Consider the following 19,959-nt stretch of genomic DNA (forward strand, 5'->3'; position numbering starts at 1 on the left):
ATGAGGTTATTCTTTATGATATGGAAAATAGAGAAATATAATTGCAACTTGAAATAATTTGAGAACAGTTTGCCAAAAGTCTGTCCTAATTAGGCCTATAAGAAGGGTATATTCTAGTTATATGTGAGGAACACACAAAATTCTCATGGGCCCCAAACTAGATTAATTTAAAACTTTGTCATTATACTAATTGAATGTAATGAGCCATATAATGTGAAGTATTGGTCGTGAATGGTTCTGGAGAAAATTGAGATTCTCTATGATATTATAATAATAGATCCAGATGTGAAATGAAATAGGTTCTTCTGTTTGGTTAATTGTGATGTTTGACTCTCTTTAAGTAAATGAAAAATATATTTAATATTTGTAATGAAGGCATTATGTTTAGACTCTGCAAAATTACAACTGGTCTTGAATGTAATCAATATAAAATGCCAAAATTTTATGACAAAATGAAGTAATTTTCTGTGTAAGATAATTTGGAGAGGTATTCAACTTAATCGATGTTATCTGACTTGGAGTGAGCTTTGTTTCATGTTTTAAATATAATTTTCTTTAATTTTATTATTTTTGTTTAAAATATATATTTTATTAGTTTCTAAATTTTCTTTTATTGGGGAATATTGGAAAAACATTGCATTAGAAATATTATTAAGAAGATGATGCAGTTTTATAGGAAAATATAACTTCTTTTGATCTGGATATTGTGAAATTATTACTTGTGTTTAGAAGCTGTTGTCATAATATTAAACTTCATCATATATTTAATTTAATATATTTTGAAAGGGAAGATTAATAATTACTTATGGGAAAAGGGAGGAAAAAAGATGTAAAAATCTCCTTATTTCTAAGTTTGTCAGGTTCTTTGGGACCTTCTGTTGAGCAAAGTCATAAAATATCCTGTAAAAGAACTTGCTAAATATTGTGAGATTCTAAACTAATGAACTGGCTTACTGAGGAATTGGAATCCCTTTTTCCATCACAAATGCCCTTTGATGAAGTGGAAGGAGAAATTTCCAAGTTTGCTTATAGCATAGAAGTAATTTATTTGATGATTTGTGATTATGAAAATTATGAAATTATACCTGGAAGTGGCCAGACTTTTGAGTGTACTCTCTCAGATCAGCCACAGTCAGACACATTGTAATTTGTCTCAAACAATGATGTCATTTTGGTCTTCTTTGATAACAAAGGACAAGAACCAACCAACCAACCATCTTTGTGGAATTTCAGAATCTAAATATTAATTGCTAATGATTGATTTTATACCAGGATGGGTTTAAACTCCCCAATAAAAGAAGACTAAGAAGAAGAAAAGGATATTGAGTGAATTTTTTTCAGAAAAGCCTAGTAAACTTTTTATTGTTAATTGTTAATACAACAACATGAAAGAAATAATAAGAATGTATCTATCTAGCCCTAATCTATGATTAGTGAAACTGAATATTTGAGGCAAAATCTCTTGGGACTGGAATTTTATATTGATCTGAGTTTTGAATTCAAGTATAAATGCCTGAATTATCATTAAGTCAGTAAGCCATCATTCAAAGGGAATGTCATGAGCTACTTAAAGGGAGTGATCTGAGAACTGCCATAGGTAGATGTCTTTGGAAAAGGTGAAGGGATGATTTTGTATAGAATCAGGTAGAATCCTCTTGACTCAATTTTCCCATTGTGTTATTTCTTTTTTGAACAGGAATGTTTCCCATCTGTTAAGTCTGAGATAGATTATGATGCCCTGTGAATAATATAAAACTTAGCTATATGATTGTTCAAAAAATCAACTGCAACCTGAAATTAAGTAGAATTTAAGCATGTTTTAACCTATTATAACTATGTTAATTAATTCTGTGCCCTTAGGCTTTGACCTAGAGGATCAGTTGTTACAATCATATTCTTCTGACATTAGAATCATATCTTTCTTTCCTTTCGCATCAAATACCTCTAATCTTGTCAGATAAAACTGTAATTTAAAAAAAATGCAATGACTCTTGTGGCAATGCCCAAGCACTCTGAATTGCCATAATAAAGTACAGATATAAATTTCCTCATTGCATAACCTACTTGATGTTCTTCCTATGACTCTGATGCTTATAAGATTAGCTCCACAAGGTTTGAACTGGTAATCACCACCTGAACTAATTACCAGAAAGCTAAACTGATTAAGTTTTGTCAGGTTTTATTAAGCTAGACTAAATCTTATTCCTAGAAGTCTTTAGAAATATTATACAGAGAACCTCCATAAGTGACCTGGAACCTGGTCAAGGAAATACTTTAACAAACTTGTCCTGATCCATACAGAGATGTTTGAGAGATACAACTATATTGGATTTCTTCATTCATTCATTCTCTTATAATTTTGCTTGTTTTATTAGTTCTCTGTATATTATGAACCTATTTACTATTCTATAAGCTGTTTGGATCGATAATGATTTAGAAATTGTTAAAAAAAAATTGTGAAGCTTTCAGTGGTTTCCAAAGGGGAAACTGTGGGTAGCAAGGAAAACTATGGCAACTCAATCCATTTTGTCTGCAGTTCTTCTATCTTACCCTGACTTTTATTTGTATTGTAACATCCACTCATGTCTATGACTTTCCTTACTCCTGAAATTAGTGTGTTATAAGAGATAGCTAGCCTCCCCTATTGCTCCCCACCAGCATCTGGCTTGCCCAAAGGATACCACCTACCTTATTCCTACCCTTCAAGACCCCACACCTCCCCTAGCAGTAGTCTTGTCCAATCCTGAGGTATCCCATACTTAATTCACTTCATGCCTAAATTGGAACCTCTATAAGCTTTGTCTTTTTGTTCCTTTAGGGAGTGAATCTCCTTGTGGTCGGCTTCTTTGCTGGTGAACTCAATAGACCATCTTTAATTTTTAAATTTAAGATATTGCATTGGAGTATGGTTTGGGGGTATTATTTCTGGTTTGTGATGGCACAGACATTTTCCCCATACTTCATAATTTTTTAATATATTCATCACTTTTCCTTGTTTCAATGCTAAGAAGCAATGCTGTTTATAGTATCTGTATTGGGAAAAATCAATCCCATTAAATCAAAGTAACAAGATTAGAGCTTGGAAAACAGTAAATTCAGGAAAGAGTTGATGTTTGCCAAAGGTAAGGACCCAGGAGATGTTTTCTGACTGATGAAGTTTGGAAATTATTTGATTCCGCTCCAATGTAGGAGATCACTAGTGTAAAGAAGCAGAGAGAGTAGAGAAATGGATCCTGGAAATGGATCCCTTTGGAAATAATGGTTAACTGTGAGGAAATGAATGATGATCCTGCAAATGATTCTGTAAGTTTGATTCTGGAGATTCTGGGACACTTTCTAGTACCATTTCTATTATTCCTTTGCCTTGATTTTTTGGGGGGTTCATATTGCCTTATTTCTTTAAAATGTCTCTTCTGGGGGAAAGCTAGGTGGCGCAGTACATGGTCCTGGAGTCAGGAGGACCTAAGTTCAAACCCGACCTCAGACACTTAATTATTACCTAACTGTGTGACCTTGGGCAAGTCACTTAGCTCCATTGCCTAGCAAAACAAACAGAAAAACAAACCAAAAAACCCCCCAATAAAATGTCTCTTCTTCTTTTCTCCAGAAGAGAAGAATCATTCTTCAATGTTCACCTCCTCTGAAGTCTCTTTTCTATATATCCCATTATAACCTCTCAGACACTCAAAACATAGGTTATCCTGTATTAGTCTTTCCTTCATATACATTAATCTTACCTTTCCAATGAGAGTATAAATCCTATTAACATAAGGACCTCAGCTTTTATTTCTTTAATAAACCCTATAACAGGATTAGGATGGTGTTGTGGATTGAAAGTTGTAGGAAAGGTTACACTAGAAGTTTTCTATACCAGTAAAATCACAAATCCATTCCCTATTCTATAATTACTATTAGAAAATTGGAAATATTAATAAAACAAATTTTATTTCATTTTCTTCCAGACTTTAATGCCAATTTTGTAAATAATGAGTTCATAGAAAATATCATGGACATTGCAGATAAATTGTTTTTAACAGGTGAGTTTAAAAATGTATTGCCATGCTAATTATATTTGTTGAATACACTTAACTCTGAATTTTTTTGTTATTTGGTTGTTTCTGTTGTGTGAAACTTTATTGGTTATAAAACTCAAGGTTTTCTTGGCAAAGAGTCTGGAGTAATTTACTCTTTCCTTCTCCAGCTGATTTTATAGATGAGTAACTGAGGAAAACAGGGTGAAGTGACTTGCCCAGGGTCTCACAGCTAGTTTCTGAGGTCAGATTTGAAGACAGGAAGATGAGATTTCTTGACTTTAGGACCAGCAGTCTGACAACTGCACTGAGATGCCCTAGCTTTGTAGTTTACAATCATGCCAGTTTTAATAATTACATTTTCAATGATAATAACTCACCTATGTATATAGCACTTTATGGTTTAATGAATAGCCATGTAAGATAGAAAATATACTTAGTAAAAAGATTGAGAAAGTTGTGCCTCAATACCTTTTAAATTATTTGTTTGATAGCTATACATATATAACCTATATCAGATTACTTGCTTTCAAGGGAAGGGGAGAGGGAAGGAAGGGAGGGAGGGAGAAAAATGTAGAACTAAAAGTCTTAGAAAAAATGTAAGTTAAAGACTATATGTATTTGGGAAAAAATAAATTTAAATTTTTGTATAAGACAATAGTAATCTGAACTTTGTGAGTCAGGATACAGTTTTGCCATTAATTAGTTGTGGGACCTTTGTCAGGTTACACAATCATTCTGACCTTCAGTTTCCTCATTTGTAAAATGAGGAACTTGGGTGTAGATGGCATACTTAATCATTTATAGGTTGCCCTTGATGACCTCTTATGGCCCATCCTGCTTTGGAATTTTATGAGTCTTAGGGCAAAAAGGTAGCACAGTGGATAGAGCACTGGCCCTGGAGTCAGGAGGATTTAACTTCAAATCTGACCTCATACACTTAATAATTACCTAGCTGTGTGATGTTGGGCAAATCAGTCTTAACCCCATTGTCTTAAATAAAATTTTAAAAAAGAAAAATATGAGTCTAATTACCAAAGAATGTAATGATGGGATGACATACCAAATCAGTATATGGATTTAAGATTTAGTTTTGCCACTTCCTAGCTATGGAGCCTTGGTCAATTCACTTAAAATCTTTCAATCCCAATTTCCTCATCTATTCCTTAATGATAATAATACTTGCCCAGCCTACCTTAAAATGTTGTTGAGACTCAAATGAGCTATTTGTAATATACTTTCTAATAATATCTTTCCATTCAAAATTAATTAAATCATGAAATCATTGAATTTCAGAGTTGATATTGACCCTGATGGATGACTTTAAAGGATATCTAACCTACCCACCTGATGATAAATCCTTTGCAAAACAGTCCTCCCGATTCTTCTTTGGGTCTGACCTTTCCAAGTTGTACTAATTGTACTCTTTTCCAGCCCCCTTCTTTCCATCTTGTCCAAAAGGATATCATGAAAGTCAGTCAATGAGCAAAAAAAGTCTTTGTCACATGCCTTGCTTAAGCTATCTGTATATTATTTCTGTGACATTCTCCTGATAACAAAAATGTCTCCTGATATTTTGTCAGAAAGATAAGAAGTTAAGTCAAACAAGTTCTTTATGGATGTACATTAACTCACAGAACTTATCATTTCTCCTTCCAAATGTTGTTTTTTGACTCATTTGATGAAGTTCTTTGTGGATTCAAGGAAAAGACACCCTCATTGAAAGGATCAAATCATCTAATGGAGATGGTTGAGAAATGCTACTCAGTCATTGGAGTCACACCTGACTCAGAATCCTGCCTCTGGGGCACCTTGTTGTCTTCCCCAAAAGTGAGACCCATTCAAGACAACAGTTGGAGTGTGGTGACAATATCCTCATTTATTTCTCTTAACTAAACCTCAGTAGAAGTAGTGTCCATCAAGGTAAAACCAGTTGTTTCATGAAATTGAAGCCTAGAGAGGTTATGATTTAACCTAAGATTGTAGAGATATATAAGTAATTAGCAAAATTAGAACTTGAATCAATTGTTAGCAAAATTGAATACACCTTCAAATCTACTGCCCTTTTCAAAGTTCAAGATTGTAGAGAGGGTAAAAGTCTAGATCAGTTAGATGATAAAAAGGGAAGAGAAAATAGATAGGTCAGACAAATTAGGTATGGAATGGTTAGATACTGAACTTAAGCCAAGACAAAGAGGGGATCATTAGTTCTACTGTTTCTCTGGAGACAGAGATTACTGCATTTCTGAGGGTTGTGTTTTTTGTTTTGTTTTGTTTTATTCTTGGCTACCAAGTTGCATCTAGGAATAATTTTCGGGATATTATAGAGACTCTGCCCTGTTAAGGTTTTGAAATGGGGAATCGTTCTAATTTGCACAAGGCCCAGAAAGTCATAGCAAAGGCAGAACACCACATCCTTTGCCCTGAATTGAGGCTCATCATCTTCTCTGCCTATATGTCTAGTTTTGCTTATTTTATCACCAAATGAGTTTATTACAGGATTCATCCCCTTCTCCTTGTGAGATAGGATATTTATTAAGCCTTTAACATTTTTGATCTTCATTGTTGCCCTTCAGAATCTACTGAACCGAAGGATCTTCAGTTTCAAGAAATGTTTAAAATAATTGAAAAACAGGCATATAAACTGCAACAGTAAGCTTTAATTATTCAAATAACTATATATTTTTTGGGAAGGTAATGGGATTAAGTGACTTGCCCAAGGTCACATAGCTAGGTAATTATTAAATGCCTGAGGCTGCCTAGCTTCCCCCACCCCAAATAACTAAATTTTTTAATGACTGGTAGTATTAATTGTATTTCTAGCATCTTTCTCATTCTGTTGTATCATTTTCATAATAAAACAAGAAACAAGAACAGAAACAAAAAATAATAGACTATAATCTGTTTAGATACTTTATTGATTGTATAAATGCAACTTTTGCTTAACTATAATGTATATAAATCATGATCATTTCTATTTTTTGTATTTTACTGTATCCAGAGAGACTTCTCTAAATGTCCCACATTATATTTATTATTTTTAATGGCAGAATAATGCTCTATTTGTTAACATGTCACAGATCATAAATCTAGGGCTGCAATGAACCTTAGAGAACAGTGAGTTCAATCTCCTCATTTTAGAGATGAACCAGTCAGTCAACTAGCATTTATTAGGCACTTACAGAACTAAGCACAGGAGATAGAAAGATAAAAAAAATTCTTATTATCAAGGAGCTCATATGGGAGCTCTCATGGGAGAGAAAGATACTAAACAGCTTCGGAGCTTGGCTTGGAGGGAAGGCACCTCAATGAAGGAAGGTTGACCTTGAGCTGAGACTTGAAGGAAACCAAGGAGAGAAAGAGGGAAAGGGTTATGGACTCATTTAGGAGATGGAGCATCAGGAGAAGGAGCAGCAAGGAGGCCAGTGTCCCTGAGTTACAGAAAGGTGTTAGAAACCTGGAGAGAAAGGAGTCAAATGTAGGACTTTATATTTCATTCTGGACGAAAAAGGGAACTACTGGAGGTCTTTGAATGGGAGATTGGGATGGCAGGGTATATGTGATATGGTCAAACCTGTGCTTTAGGCAGATAGGTGACTGCTGGGTGGAGGATGGATTGGAGTGGAGAAAAATTTAAGAATCAGTGATCAACTACCTGAAATTCAACCAAAGAAAGAACTTCGATACCATATTTCAAGAAATCATAGACTGCCCAGATCTTGAAGAATTAGTGAGTCAATAAGTTTACTTAGTTTCAAGGCCCTGTTCTCAGAGCTGGAAATAGAAATATAAACAGAAAGATATAAAATAGGAGAAGCTGAAAATCAGTGTAAGGGGAGGGGGAGGGGAGGGAAAGAAATGGTAGAGAATGACAGATAATTTAGTAATATAGCCTGGAAAGGAATAAAGGGATGGTTGGCCTGGATCATCTCCCTAAAATAGAGGTTCTGGGAGGAACCAGCCAGTCAGAGGGAGATATCACAGGAACAGAGAGTACTTTAAGTCTGAGGAAAATGTGAGAGGTAGTCCAGGAACGAAGTGAACTTCCAGGATGAAAAGATTTTTTTGGCATGGGAGACAGAATCCTATGGAGATGAGTCAGCAGTGCAATCTTAGCTAATTACTTTTCCCATGTTGAGAAAATCTGGGGTTTTTCCTCTAGGCTACCAATATAAAACCTCATGTCAAAACTCTTCCCTCCTTACTTCACAAATTGTGCTAGCCAAATTATTCCACTCTTAGAGATCTCAGAGGTCAAACTGGAAGTAGAAAGAACTCTCAAAATAAAAATTCCCAGGAACAATATAGCCAAATTTCAAAGCTTCCAGGTCAAAGCAAAAAGACTGTCAGTGATCAGAATGAATTCAAATACCATGGAAATATAGTTAGAAACACACAATAATTTAACAACCATCACTTTGCTAAAAGGTAAAGGATTTAGGTTTACACTCAAGAATAACTTACCCAGATCATAGAGGGGTTCTAATTAGAAGACCTGGTTGATTCAATTGTGTCTTTATGATTTTAAGAGATGAATAGAAAGAGAAAGGAAGAGGAATATGATAGGGAGAAAAAGGAAAGGAAGGTTAGGGAAAAAATTTACCTCTGCAAGAAGTCTAGAAGGAAGCAGTTCCCACCCCCTTTAGATTTCTTAAGATTTGGGGGGAACTATTTGTCATCTATTTTATAGTGGGTATTCTTTTTTATTAATTTTTATTAAAGATATTATTTGAGTTTTACAATTCCCCCCCCATCTTACTTCCCTCCCTCCTAGTGGGTATTCTTTTGTGTGAGTTTTGGACTAGGTGATTGATGAGATGCCATTTTCCAAATTCTATGATTCTATGACTAGGAAAATGTTCCTGTAAAAAAGATCTGGAAGTTTTAATGGATTGTAAACTTAAAGAAGTATGATATGGCAGCTATAAAAAGGAATACAAACTTATTATAGGCTTAAAGAGGCTTTTAAGTCTACTCTGTTTTCCCTTTGGTCAAATTTAACCTGGTATGTTGTGCAGAATTGCATTTTAATATAATGGACGTTTTTCTAAGGCTCCCTGAAAGAGACTAGGGTTAACAGTCAGTGTCCCTTGGTGAAGCTATGTTTCCCAGAGTCTTCAGGTTTTATGTTTCCTTTGCCTTTGAAGTCTGAAGTTCCTGTTTATGAACTTGGGATAGAAAAAGAATCACCTGAATTATATTTTGTGCTTTTATTCTGAGTGTGGTTAATAATTCTTCGGTTCTTCTCTAAGATATGTATAAAGTGACTATGCAAGAAATTTATTGATGGGGTTTATTGGAAAGATGCAAAAAAGCAGTTAGTAGTTGTCAGTCTCTTGCCTTTGCAGATATAGCCACAGTACTCCCTGCATAGGCAGCCCCAACTGCCAATCTGTCCTTATCTTAGATACTCAATTATTTGGAACATAGAAAGTCCCTCTGATAAAACATATAAGAAATGTTCAGGCAGAAATTTTTAAAAATTAACTATATAATGAATCATTCATTATCCCTTTTGTCTTCTATCCTAAAGTAGTATTAGATGGAAAACAAAACTGGCAGTAACCTTGTGACATTTCCCCCTAAGGTCAGGTATAAAATATCTCAAAAGGAAATAGGAATTTCGAAAGAACTTAAGACAAGATGTAGATCTCATCTTTGGAGGTCAGGTGGGGAGGAGGTTTGTCTAGGATTCATTGTCAACTAAGAACTCAAGTAGAAAAGGAGAAATTCAGATGATGTGTAAGTGGCTATCATGCAGACAGAAACTGGAGTTCATCTAATAGTATATGCCCCACATTTTGTGAAGAACACAATTGACCAAAAAGTTAGAAGTGCAATAGGTGACTCTCTCCTTCAGGTAACATTAACTGAAACACAGAGACCAAATCAATGAGCTTGAATTTAATATGTTGTTTTAACAAATCCAGAGAGATATATACCAATAAGCTATAAAATATAAGTTTAGTTATTGAAAGATAATGGGAGATAATACTGAAGATTTACTGTGACTCTTAAAATATGTCCATAAATTATTTTAGTATTTTTGCCAGCAAGGTAAAATTGTCCAATTTAAGTATTTAACTGTTTTATATACCCCCTGACATAATTATGACAGAAGTGTTAGTAAATTTATTTATTATTTAGGCAAATAGGAAAAAAACTGGCAAAAAAGAAAAACCCTAAGACTTATCTGCAAATTTGATTAAGAAGCTGAATGACTTGAATGTTGGTGGCACATTTAAATTTTATTTGGCATATTCAGAAGATAGCTTAGATTTTGTGCAACAATTATTAATGAGAAATTTATTTTTTTCTCCAGATTGATGAATGATACAGAGGGTCTTGAGTTTGTGAGTATGCTTTACTTTCAAATTTGAAATTATAAGACTTGAGTTCATAAAAGTTTAAATTAATGTTTAAATTAAGTTTTATGGTGAAATCTTTTGAATCAGCCATGCATATATAATCTTTATAATAACTAATTCATCCATGTTTAGATACACATTTTTTAAGAGTACTTCATCCAAATTGATTTTTCTGGATAGGAAGTTTCTGATTTTTCTATTTATAACCTTGGGTTTGTAGTTTCCTAATGGTGCTGAGAATGTGGCCCAAGATAACCAAGACAATTCCACCACTTGGAAAAGGGTTCAGTTTCCCATTTTGCAAAACGAGGGGATTGGACTAGACAATTCTCAGGTCAGCTCCAAGGTTCTATTATTCTGTCTTGTTGGCCTTGTTAGTAAGAAATGCAATTCTTGAGTCTTGTTAGGCCTGATTGGTAAAGAGTCCCCACTCCCTGGGGCCCATACTATTTCATAGATTTTTCTGTTTGTGCTTTCCATTCTGGTGATATAGTAGAGTAAGAACAAATGTTCTAGTAAAATAGAAGCTGGGTATGTCAACAGGATAGGGTAAGTTTTGAGGGAAAAAAACACAGTTTTATATCAGAGTATATTTAGAAGAGTAAAATATATAATTAGTTACATGGAGTTTTAGATTTTAGCATTATACTAAAAGTTATTTCTCATATAACTAAGTTTTTAGATGTGATCTGATCAAAGCAGGATATTCAGGATATTTGTAAAGTTCATGCACTAGTATCACTAGCACATTAAACTATTAATATTGTGTTAAGTCCAGTATAAAATTTCTGTAATCTGTAAAACCTCCTCTTTTCCTGTTCTTAGGCTGTAAATTCTGTTTTTCCATGATTTACTTTATAAACTAAACTACACATGCTGACATGAGATGTGATCATGTTCTCAGTGCCAGTTTTATTTCCTCTCTATTATTTCATAAAATTTCATTCGAAGAAATGAAATCTCTATATTAATATTTTAGAAGAGTTTCATAGCTTTCCTTAGATCCTTCTTGACATTCAGGGAGCTACAGAATACAGGGTTATTAAGAATAGTTTATGTTTATTTTAAAAGACTACAATAGGCGATTATTTTAAGGATAAATGCATACCTGAAAATGAACCATTTCCCAAATTCTCCTTTTAAAAACAAGAACATAAATAATTTCTTTAGATAGTCACTCCTCCCCCTTTTTTAAACTACTTCTAAGGTATGGACCATTTTTTAAAGGAAGGGGGAGAAAACATATATATTTTTTTGTTTTTTTTTTAATTTTTATTAAAGATATTATTTGAGTTTTACAATTTCCCCCCAATCTTGCTTCCCTCCCCCACCCCTACCCCACAGATAGCACTCCATCAGTCTTTACTTTGTTTCCATGTTGTGCCTTGATCCAAATTGGGTGTGATGAGAGAGAAATCATATCCTTAAAGAGAACAGAATTCTCAGAGGTAACCAGATCAAACAATAAGACATCTGGGTTTTTTTTTTTTACCCGAATTAAAGGGAATAGTCCTTGTACTTTGTTCAAACTCCACAGTTCCTTATCTGGATACAGATGGCACTCTCCTTTGCAGACAGCCAAAAATCGTTCCCAATTGTTGCGCTGATGGAATGAGCAAGTCCTTCAAGGTTGAACATCACTCCCATGTTGCTGTTAGGGTATACAGTGTTTTTCTGGTTCTGCTCATCTCACTCACATTTGCATCAGTTCATGCAAATCCCTCCAGGTTTCCTTGAAATCCCGTCCCTCCTGGTTTCTAATAGAACAATAGTGTTCCATGACATACATATACCACAGTTTGCTAAACCATTCCCCAATTGAAGGACATTTACTGGATTTCCAATTCTTTGCCACCACAAACAGGGCTGCTATAAATATTTTTGTACAAGTAATATTTTTACCCTTTTTCCTCATCTCTTCAGGGTATAGACCCAGTAGTGGTATTGCTGGGTCAAAGGGTATGCACATTTTTATTGTCCTTTGGGCATAGTTCCAAATAGCTCTCCAGAAGGGTTGGATGAGTTCACAGCTCCACCATCAGTGTAATAGCGTCCCAGATTTCCCACATCCCTTCCAACAATGATCATTTTCCTTCCTGGTCATACTGGCCAATCTGAGAGATGTGAGGTGGTACCTCAGCATAGCTTTAATTTGCATTTCTCTAATAATTAATGATTTAGAGCATTTTTTCATATGGCTATGGATTGCTTTGATCTCCTCATCTGTAAATTGCCTTTGCATATCCTTTGATCATTTGTCAGTTGGGGAATGGCTTTTTGTTTTAAAAATATGACTCAGTTCTCTGCATATGTTAGAAATGAGTCCTTTGTCAGAATCATTAGTTGTAAAGAATGTTTCCCAATTTACTACTTTTCTTTTGATCTTGATTACATTGGTTTTATCTGTGCAAAAACTTTTTAATTTAATGTAATCAAAATCATCTAATTGGTTTTTAGTGATGTTCACCAACTCTTCCTTAGTCATAAACTGTTCCCCTTTCCATAGATCTGACAGGTAGACTAGTCCTTGATCTTCTAATTTGCTTATAGTATTGTTTTTTATGTCTATGTCCTGTAACCATTTGGATCTTATCTTGGTAAAGAGTGTGAGGTGTTGGTCTAATCTAAGTTTCTTCCATACTAACTTCCAATTATCCCAGCAGTTTTTATCAAAGAGGGAATTTTTATCCCAGTGGCCTGACTCTTTGGGTTTATCAAACAGCAGATTACTATAATCCTCTCCTGCTTTTACACCTGGTCTATTCCACTGGTCCAACACTCTGTTTCTTAGCCAATACCAAACAGTTTTGATGACTGATGCTTTATAATATAATTTTAGATTGGGTAGTGCTAAGCCACCTTCGTTTGCATTTTTTTTCCCATTAAACTCCTGGCAATTCTTGACTTTTTATTTCTCCATATGAATTTACTTAAATTTTTTCTAACTCATCAAAGTAATTTTTTGGAATTTTGATTGGTAGGATACTAAACAGATAGTTTAGTTTTGGTAGAATTGCCATTTTTATTATATTAGCTCTACCTATCCATGAGCAGTCGATATTTGCCCAGTTATTTAAATCTGATTTAATTTGTGTGAGAAGTGTTTTATAATTGTTTTCAAAAAGATTCTGAGTCTGTCTTGGCAAATAGACTCCCAAGTATTTTACACTGTCTGAGGTTACTTTGAATGGGATTTCTCTTTCTAGCTGCTGTTTCTTGCTAGTCATATATAGGAAAGTTGAGGATTTATGGGGGTTTATTTTATAACCTGCAACTTTGCTAAAATTGCTAATTGCTTCCAGTAGTTTTTTAGATGATTTCTTGGGATTCTCTAGGTAGACCATCATGTCATCTGCGAATAGTGAGAGTTTTGTCTCTTCCTTCCCAATTCTAATTCCTTTAATTTCTTTTTCTTCTCTAATTGCTGATGCTAACATTTCTAATACAATATTAAATAGTAGTGGTGATAATGGGCACCCTTGTTTAACCCCTGATTTTATTGGGAATGCCTCTAGCCTCTCCCCATTGAGCATAATGCTTGTTGATGGTTTCAGATAGATACTGCTAATTATTTTAAGGAACAGTCCATTTATTCCTGCACTCTCTAGTGTTTTTAATAGGAATGGATGCTGTATTTTGTCAAAAGCTTTTTCAGCATCTATTGATATGATCATATGGTTTCTGATAGGTTTGTTATTGATATAATTGAGTATACTAACAGTTTTCCTAATATTGAATCAACCCTGCATTCCTGGAATAAATCCTACTTGATCATAATGTATTATCCTAGTGATGACTTGTTGTAGTCAATTTGCTAAGATTTTATTTAGGATTTTTGCATCTATATTCATCAGGGAAATAGGTCTATAATTTTCTTTCTCTGTTTTAACTCTTCCTGGTTTAGGTAACAGTACCATATTGGTTTCATAGAAAGAGTTAGGCAGAGTTCCATCTTTCCCTATTTTCCCAAAGAGTTTATATAGGATTGGAACCAATTGTTCCTTAAATGTTTGGTAGAATTCACTTGTGAATCCATCAGGCCCTGGAGATTTTGTTTTTAGGGAGTTCAATAATGGCTTGTTGAATTTCTTTTCCTGAGATAGGGTTGTTCAGGTATTTAATCTCTTCTTCATTTAACCTGGGCAACTTATATTTTTGTAAATATTCATCCATTTCACTTAGATTATCAAATTTATTGGCATAAAGTTGGGCAAAATAATTTCAAATTATTACTTTAATTTCCTCCTCATTGGTGGTGAGTTCACCTTTTTCATTTATAATACTAGCAATTTGGTTTTCTTCTTTCTTTTTTTAATCCAATTGATGAGAGGTTTATCAATTTTATTGGTTTTTTCATAATACCAACTTCTGGTTTTATTTATTAATTCAATAGTTTTTTTGCTTTCAATTTTATTAATTTCTCCTTTAATTTTTAAAATTTCTAATTTGGTATTTGATTGGGGATTTTTGATTTGTTCTTTCTCTAATTTTTTTAGTTGCATGTTTAGTTCATTGATTTCCTCTTTCTCCAATTTATTCATATAAGCATTTAGAGCTATAACATAACCCCTGAGAGTTGCTTTGAATGAATCCCATAGGTTCTGGTATGTTGTTTCATTATTATTATTATCTAGGATAAAATGGTTAATTCTTTCTATAATTTGTTTTTTGGTCCACTCATTTTTTAAGATGAGGTTATTCAGTTTCCAATTTGCTCTGGGTCTATATCTCCTTGGCCCAGTATTGCATATGACTTTTATTGCATTGTGATCTGAGAAAGATGTATTCACTATTTCTGCCTTTCTGCAGTTGATCATTAGGTTTTTATGTCCTATTTTTGTATAGGTTCCATGTACTGCAGAGAAAAAGGTATATTCCTTCCTATCCCCATTCAGTTTCCTCCATAAGTCTACCATATCTAATTTTTCTAACAATCTATTTACCTCCCTAATTTCTTTCTTGTTTGTTTTATGATTTGATTTATCTAGATCTGATAGCGGGAGGTTGAGGTCTCCTACTAGTAGAGTTTTGCTTTCTATGTCTTCCTGTATTTCTTTCAGCTTTTCCTCTAAGAATTTGGGTGCTGTCCCACTGGGTGCATATATATTCAATATTGAAATGACTTTATTGTCTATGGTACCTTTTAGGAGGATAAAGTTTCCTTTCTTATCTCTTTTAACTCCATCTATTTTTGCTGCTGCTTTGTCCGAGATAAGGATTGCTACCCCTGCTTTTTTTACTTCAGCTGAAGCAAAATATATTTTGCTCCAACCTTTTACCTTTACTCTATATGTATCTCTCTGCTTCAAATGAGTTTCTTGTAAGCAGCATATTGTAGGATTCTGGTTTTCAATCCATTCTGCTATTTGCTTACGTTTTAAAGGAGAGTTCATCCCATTCACATTCAAGGTTATGATTACTAATTCTTTATTGCCCTCTGTGCTATCTTCCCTCTGTTTGTATTTTCCCCCTCCTCCCCTTTATCCATATTCCCCAGTATTTTGTTTTTGAATACCACCCCCTTCAGTGTTTGCCCTCCTATATCACACCCTCCCCTTTCTTTCCCCTTTCCCTGTTCCCTTCCCTTCCTTTTGTTATTTCCCCTTATTTCCTCCACTCCCTTTCCCTTTCTCTGTCCCCCCTCCCCTTTTCCCCCTTTTAATTCTTGAAAGGTTAGATGTTTTATAAGTTAACTGAGTATGTGTAGGTTGACTTTAAGCCAAGTCTGATGAGAAGATTCAGGTGTTTCTCCTCTACTCCCTTCTTCCCCTCTATTACCATAGGTTTTTTGTACCTCTTAGTGTAATGAGATTTGTCCCATTCAATCCCCTCCCTCCTCCCATCTCTTTCCTCTCCCCCTTTTTAGGGAGGTAGTGTATTTTTTTTTAGATCATTCTATCTAAGTCATAGAAAATTCTGAGTGTCTGTCCCTTCTATTTCAGTATATTCTGTTGAATAGAGTCAAAATTCCTGAGAGTTATTAGAGTCTTTCTCCCCAGTGGAATTAAAGCCAGTTACATCCCATTAGATAGCAGTCTCATGGATAGGTCATGGATGTCCATCATTTCTGTCTTGGTATATTCTCTCTGTTAGAGTTACATTTCTCAGGATTTATGAGAGTCTCCCCCCCCCCCCCCCCATGCTGGGATATAGCCAGTTTCAACTTGCTGGATTGCATTTTTTTTCCTTTTACCAACCCCCCCTTTTTTTTACCTTTTCATGTGTCTCAGATATATTTTTTGAAGGGAGTTTATATATTAAATGCTTCCAACTTTTGATATAGCTGATGATTAGGAAAATGAGCAAAGTAAAAATTATTTTTTTCAGTTTGAAGTTCTAATGAACCTGATGAATATGATCATAATACAAAGTTAGAGAAGTAAATTTGAGACATTTTCCAAGTGAAATTTACATAGGACTCTAAAATGTAGAATTTTTCTTAATGGCACATATTGTTTTAAGGTTGTAAATGGAAATGGTACTTTAAAAAAATAAGTCCCAAAATTTCTTATTTTATTAAAATTTTTTAGTGTGTTTTTAGTCCTCTAAAGTTCTGTTCTAACATAATGTATGGGTAACTCTTGAGTTCTTAAAATCTTTGTGGATTGCAAATCTGTTAGGATTATACCCAGCTGAAGAGGCTTGAGCTAGGGGTTCTGTGGCATACTGTAACCTGTGTCTAATAGAGGCACTCCAGTCCAAAGGACTTCTGGCCACTAAATGATTATTTTTTTTTTCTTGGTTGGAGTAGTCCATAAAAATAGTCTGATCATTGCATATGGTTTTTTCAAAGTGTTGATGGAGTTAGCATCCACACGAATGAAACCATAGTTCTTTTGAAGCATTGAATGACTCCTCGTTATGTGTTTCTATTTAAAACAAAAGTACATCAGGGGTGGCTAGGTGGCACAGCAGATAGAGCATTGACCCTGGAGTCAGGCATATCTGAGTTCAAATCCGGACTCAGACATTTAATAATTACCTAGTTGTGTGGCCTTGAGCAAGTCACTTAACCCCATTTGCCTTGCAAAAACCTAAAAAAACAAAAACAAAAAAAAGTACATCAAACTGTAGGATATAAATGTAACAAGGGTTCCAAATAAGAAAAGTCTAGATTAAGTACTTGTTTAAGAAATAGTAAGTTAAACATCTTTGTTTTCTCATTATTTTTATCTCAATTACCTATAATTTGAGATATAAATGGTTTTTATAATGTCTTATAACAATATAATATTTGCTTTTAGAAATGCAAGTTGATTCAAAATGATTTAGATGTAGCAACAGAGGAAAGAATGATATTAGAGAATGAACTCATAAAAATTAAGGGTCCAGAAAAAACAGAGGTAAGTATCATTTTAGAGTCTAAAAATTAAACTAGTAATAATAATAATAATAATAATAATATTAATTTTGGGACAGGACATCAAAACTATTTTGATAAATGTTTTTGGTTGTCTCTAATATATGTATTTGAAACAGTTCTGCTTTAAAAATTATGAAATAAAACAATGCCACTCTCTTGGGGTACTATTTTTAATCAGTTGACATTAACTTTCAGGTAAATTTTAAAAAGATGAAGTTGGGTAGTTCAGTAGATAGAGGACTGGGTCTGGAGTCAGAAAGACCTGTGTTCAACTGTAAACTCAGACAGTAACTAGAATTGTGACCCTGGGCAAGTCACTTAACTTCTGTTTGCCTTAAACTATTGGAGAAGAAAATGGAAAACCTCTCCTGTATCTTTCCCAAGAAAAACCCATGTTCAGTGGTCAAGGACAATCCTGAGAGACCTGTTATGGAAAACACCATCTACATCCAGAGGGGAAAAAAAATCCTAAGGAATCTGAATGCAGAACAAAGCATACTATGTTCACTTTTTTAAAAATTTATTTTTTTTCTCTCTCATGAGTTTTCCCTTAGTTTTAATTCCTCTTTCATAACATGCCAAATATAGAAATATGTTAAACATGATTACATCCTATATCAGATTGTTTGCTGCCATGGCAAGGGGTGGGTAGGGAAGGCAGGGTTGTAGAAAAATGTGGAACTCAAAAGCTTGCAAAAGAATGAATGTAGAAGCTCTCTTTGTGTGTAGTTGGAAAATGAAATTTTGAAAAACAAAATCTCATGGACGGTACTGGTGTGCTATGGTGCACAGGTTCACAAAGAGTCAGACAGAATGGAACAACAACACAATTGCTTTTATTCATTCATTCAATATGTTTTAAATGTCTACAATATGTAGGTCATTAGTGCTTATGTTATAGGGGAAAAAGAGCTGATCTTGGAGTTAGGAAGAATTGGATTCAAGTTCTATCTCATATATATATAATCCATGATACATACATTTGTATGTATGACATAGGTATAGCAAATATATGCATATATATATATATATATATGTCTGATTTATCAAACATGATATAGGATATAGTGTATTTATTTCTTTATATGTGCTATAATCTTCCTAATACTGAGGACAACTCTCTTTCCCTTGTAGCATTTGCCTTGATGACTTGCATAAAGTAGGCACTTAATAAATATATTGGTTGTTAAATCCTGATTAAGTCATTAAGCTTCTTTGCTCTTTGAACCTCCTTCTCCCTCACCCCTGACTCTTGCCAAATGTAAAATAGCAAATCTTTCAGTATTTATTTTTCAGCTCCTTTGTGCAGCCATTGTGCTAGTAAAGAAAGGCTAAAATATGATCCCTTCCCCAAAGGAGCTTCCATTTTAATGAGGGGGAGATGACCTAATGCAATGGCTATTTACAAAAATACCAATAGCTATGTACAGAAAAGGCATGTGCCAGTAAATAGGAGGTAATCTCAGAGGAAAGGGACTAGAAATAAAGGGTCCAGGGAAGGCCTCTTGTAGAAAGGAGCATTTGAGTTAAGTCTTGAAACAAGTCTAGGAAGCTTTGAGGTGGAGGTAGAAGTGGAGGTGAAGACAGAGGTGGAGGTGAGGAGATCATTCTAGCCAATGCAAAGGCATCCCTTTGGAAATGGCTGTCACCTCTGAAGAAGAGGCATTAGGCCAGTGGTGAAGGGGTGGAGGGAAGTACAATGAAAGAAGAATAGAAGGTAGAAAGGGGTCAGATTATGAAGGTCTTTAAATGCCAAACAGGATTTCCTATTTACTCTGGGAATCAGTGGAGTTTATGAAGTAGGGGGATGGGGGAAAGTGATGTGATTTTAAGATGATTTTGGGAAACCAAGGGCAGGATAGATTGGTGTATAAAGAGACCTAAGGCAGGGAGAGTAACCTGAGAACTATTGCACTAGACCAGGCTAAAGATAATAAGGTAAAAGGATGGTTGTGTAAGTGGAAAGAAGGAATGCATAAAAGAGATATTAGTAAGTAAAAATGGAAAGATTTATTAACAGATTAGATATGTGGAGCGAATGCATCTATCACTTTACAGTCATTAACAACTACAACAACAATACCATGATGATAATAACCTGTATTCTTTGTCATCAAAAATCCTTTATAATTTACCTCTAAACTATGTTTCCAGGCTTATTGTACATTATTCCCTAATCATAAGCCACATGGCCCGG

The 19,959-nt window shown here is 34.4% G+C and overlaps 1 protein-coding gene across 6 annotated transcripts in view; it reads left to right on the forward strand.

The window, feature by feature from the left end:
* CCDC7 (coiled-coil domain containing 7) overlaps positions 1 to 19,959 on the forward strand; it is a 117,172-nt gene that overhangs the window by 51,379 nt on the left and 45,834 nt on the right. For 5 of the 6 annotated variants that reach the window (XM_074193121.1, XM_074193117.1, XM_074193120.1 and 2 more), the window contains 5 exons: positions 3,963 to 4,037; positions 6,608 to 6,683; positions 10,354 to 10,384; positions 10,620 to 10,733; positions 17,644 to 17,742. In XM_074193121.1, coding sequence (XP_074049222.1) covers positions 3,963 to 4,037; positions 6,608 to 6,683; positions 10,354 to 10,384; positions 10,620 to 10,733; positions 17,644 to 17,742 — 395 coding nt within the window. The remainder of the gene's footprint in view (positions 1 to 3,962; positions 4,038 to 6,607; positions 6,684 to 10,353; positions 10,385 to 10,619; positions 10,734 to 17,643; positions 17,743 to 19,959) is intronic. The other variant, XM_074193118.1, reaches the window with a different exon arrangement.

This window comes from Macrotis lagotis, chromosome 7, assembly GCF_037893015.1.
Source record: "Macrotis lagotis isolate mMagLag1 chromosome 7, bilby.v1.9.chrom.fasta, whole genome shotgun sequence".
Lineage (NCBI taxonomy): Eukaryota > Metazoa > Chordata > Mammalia > Peramelemorphia > Peramelidae > Macrotis > Macrotis lagotis.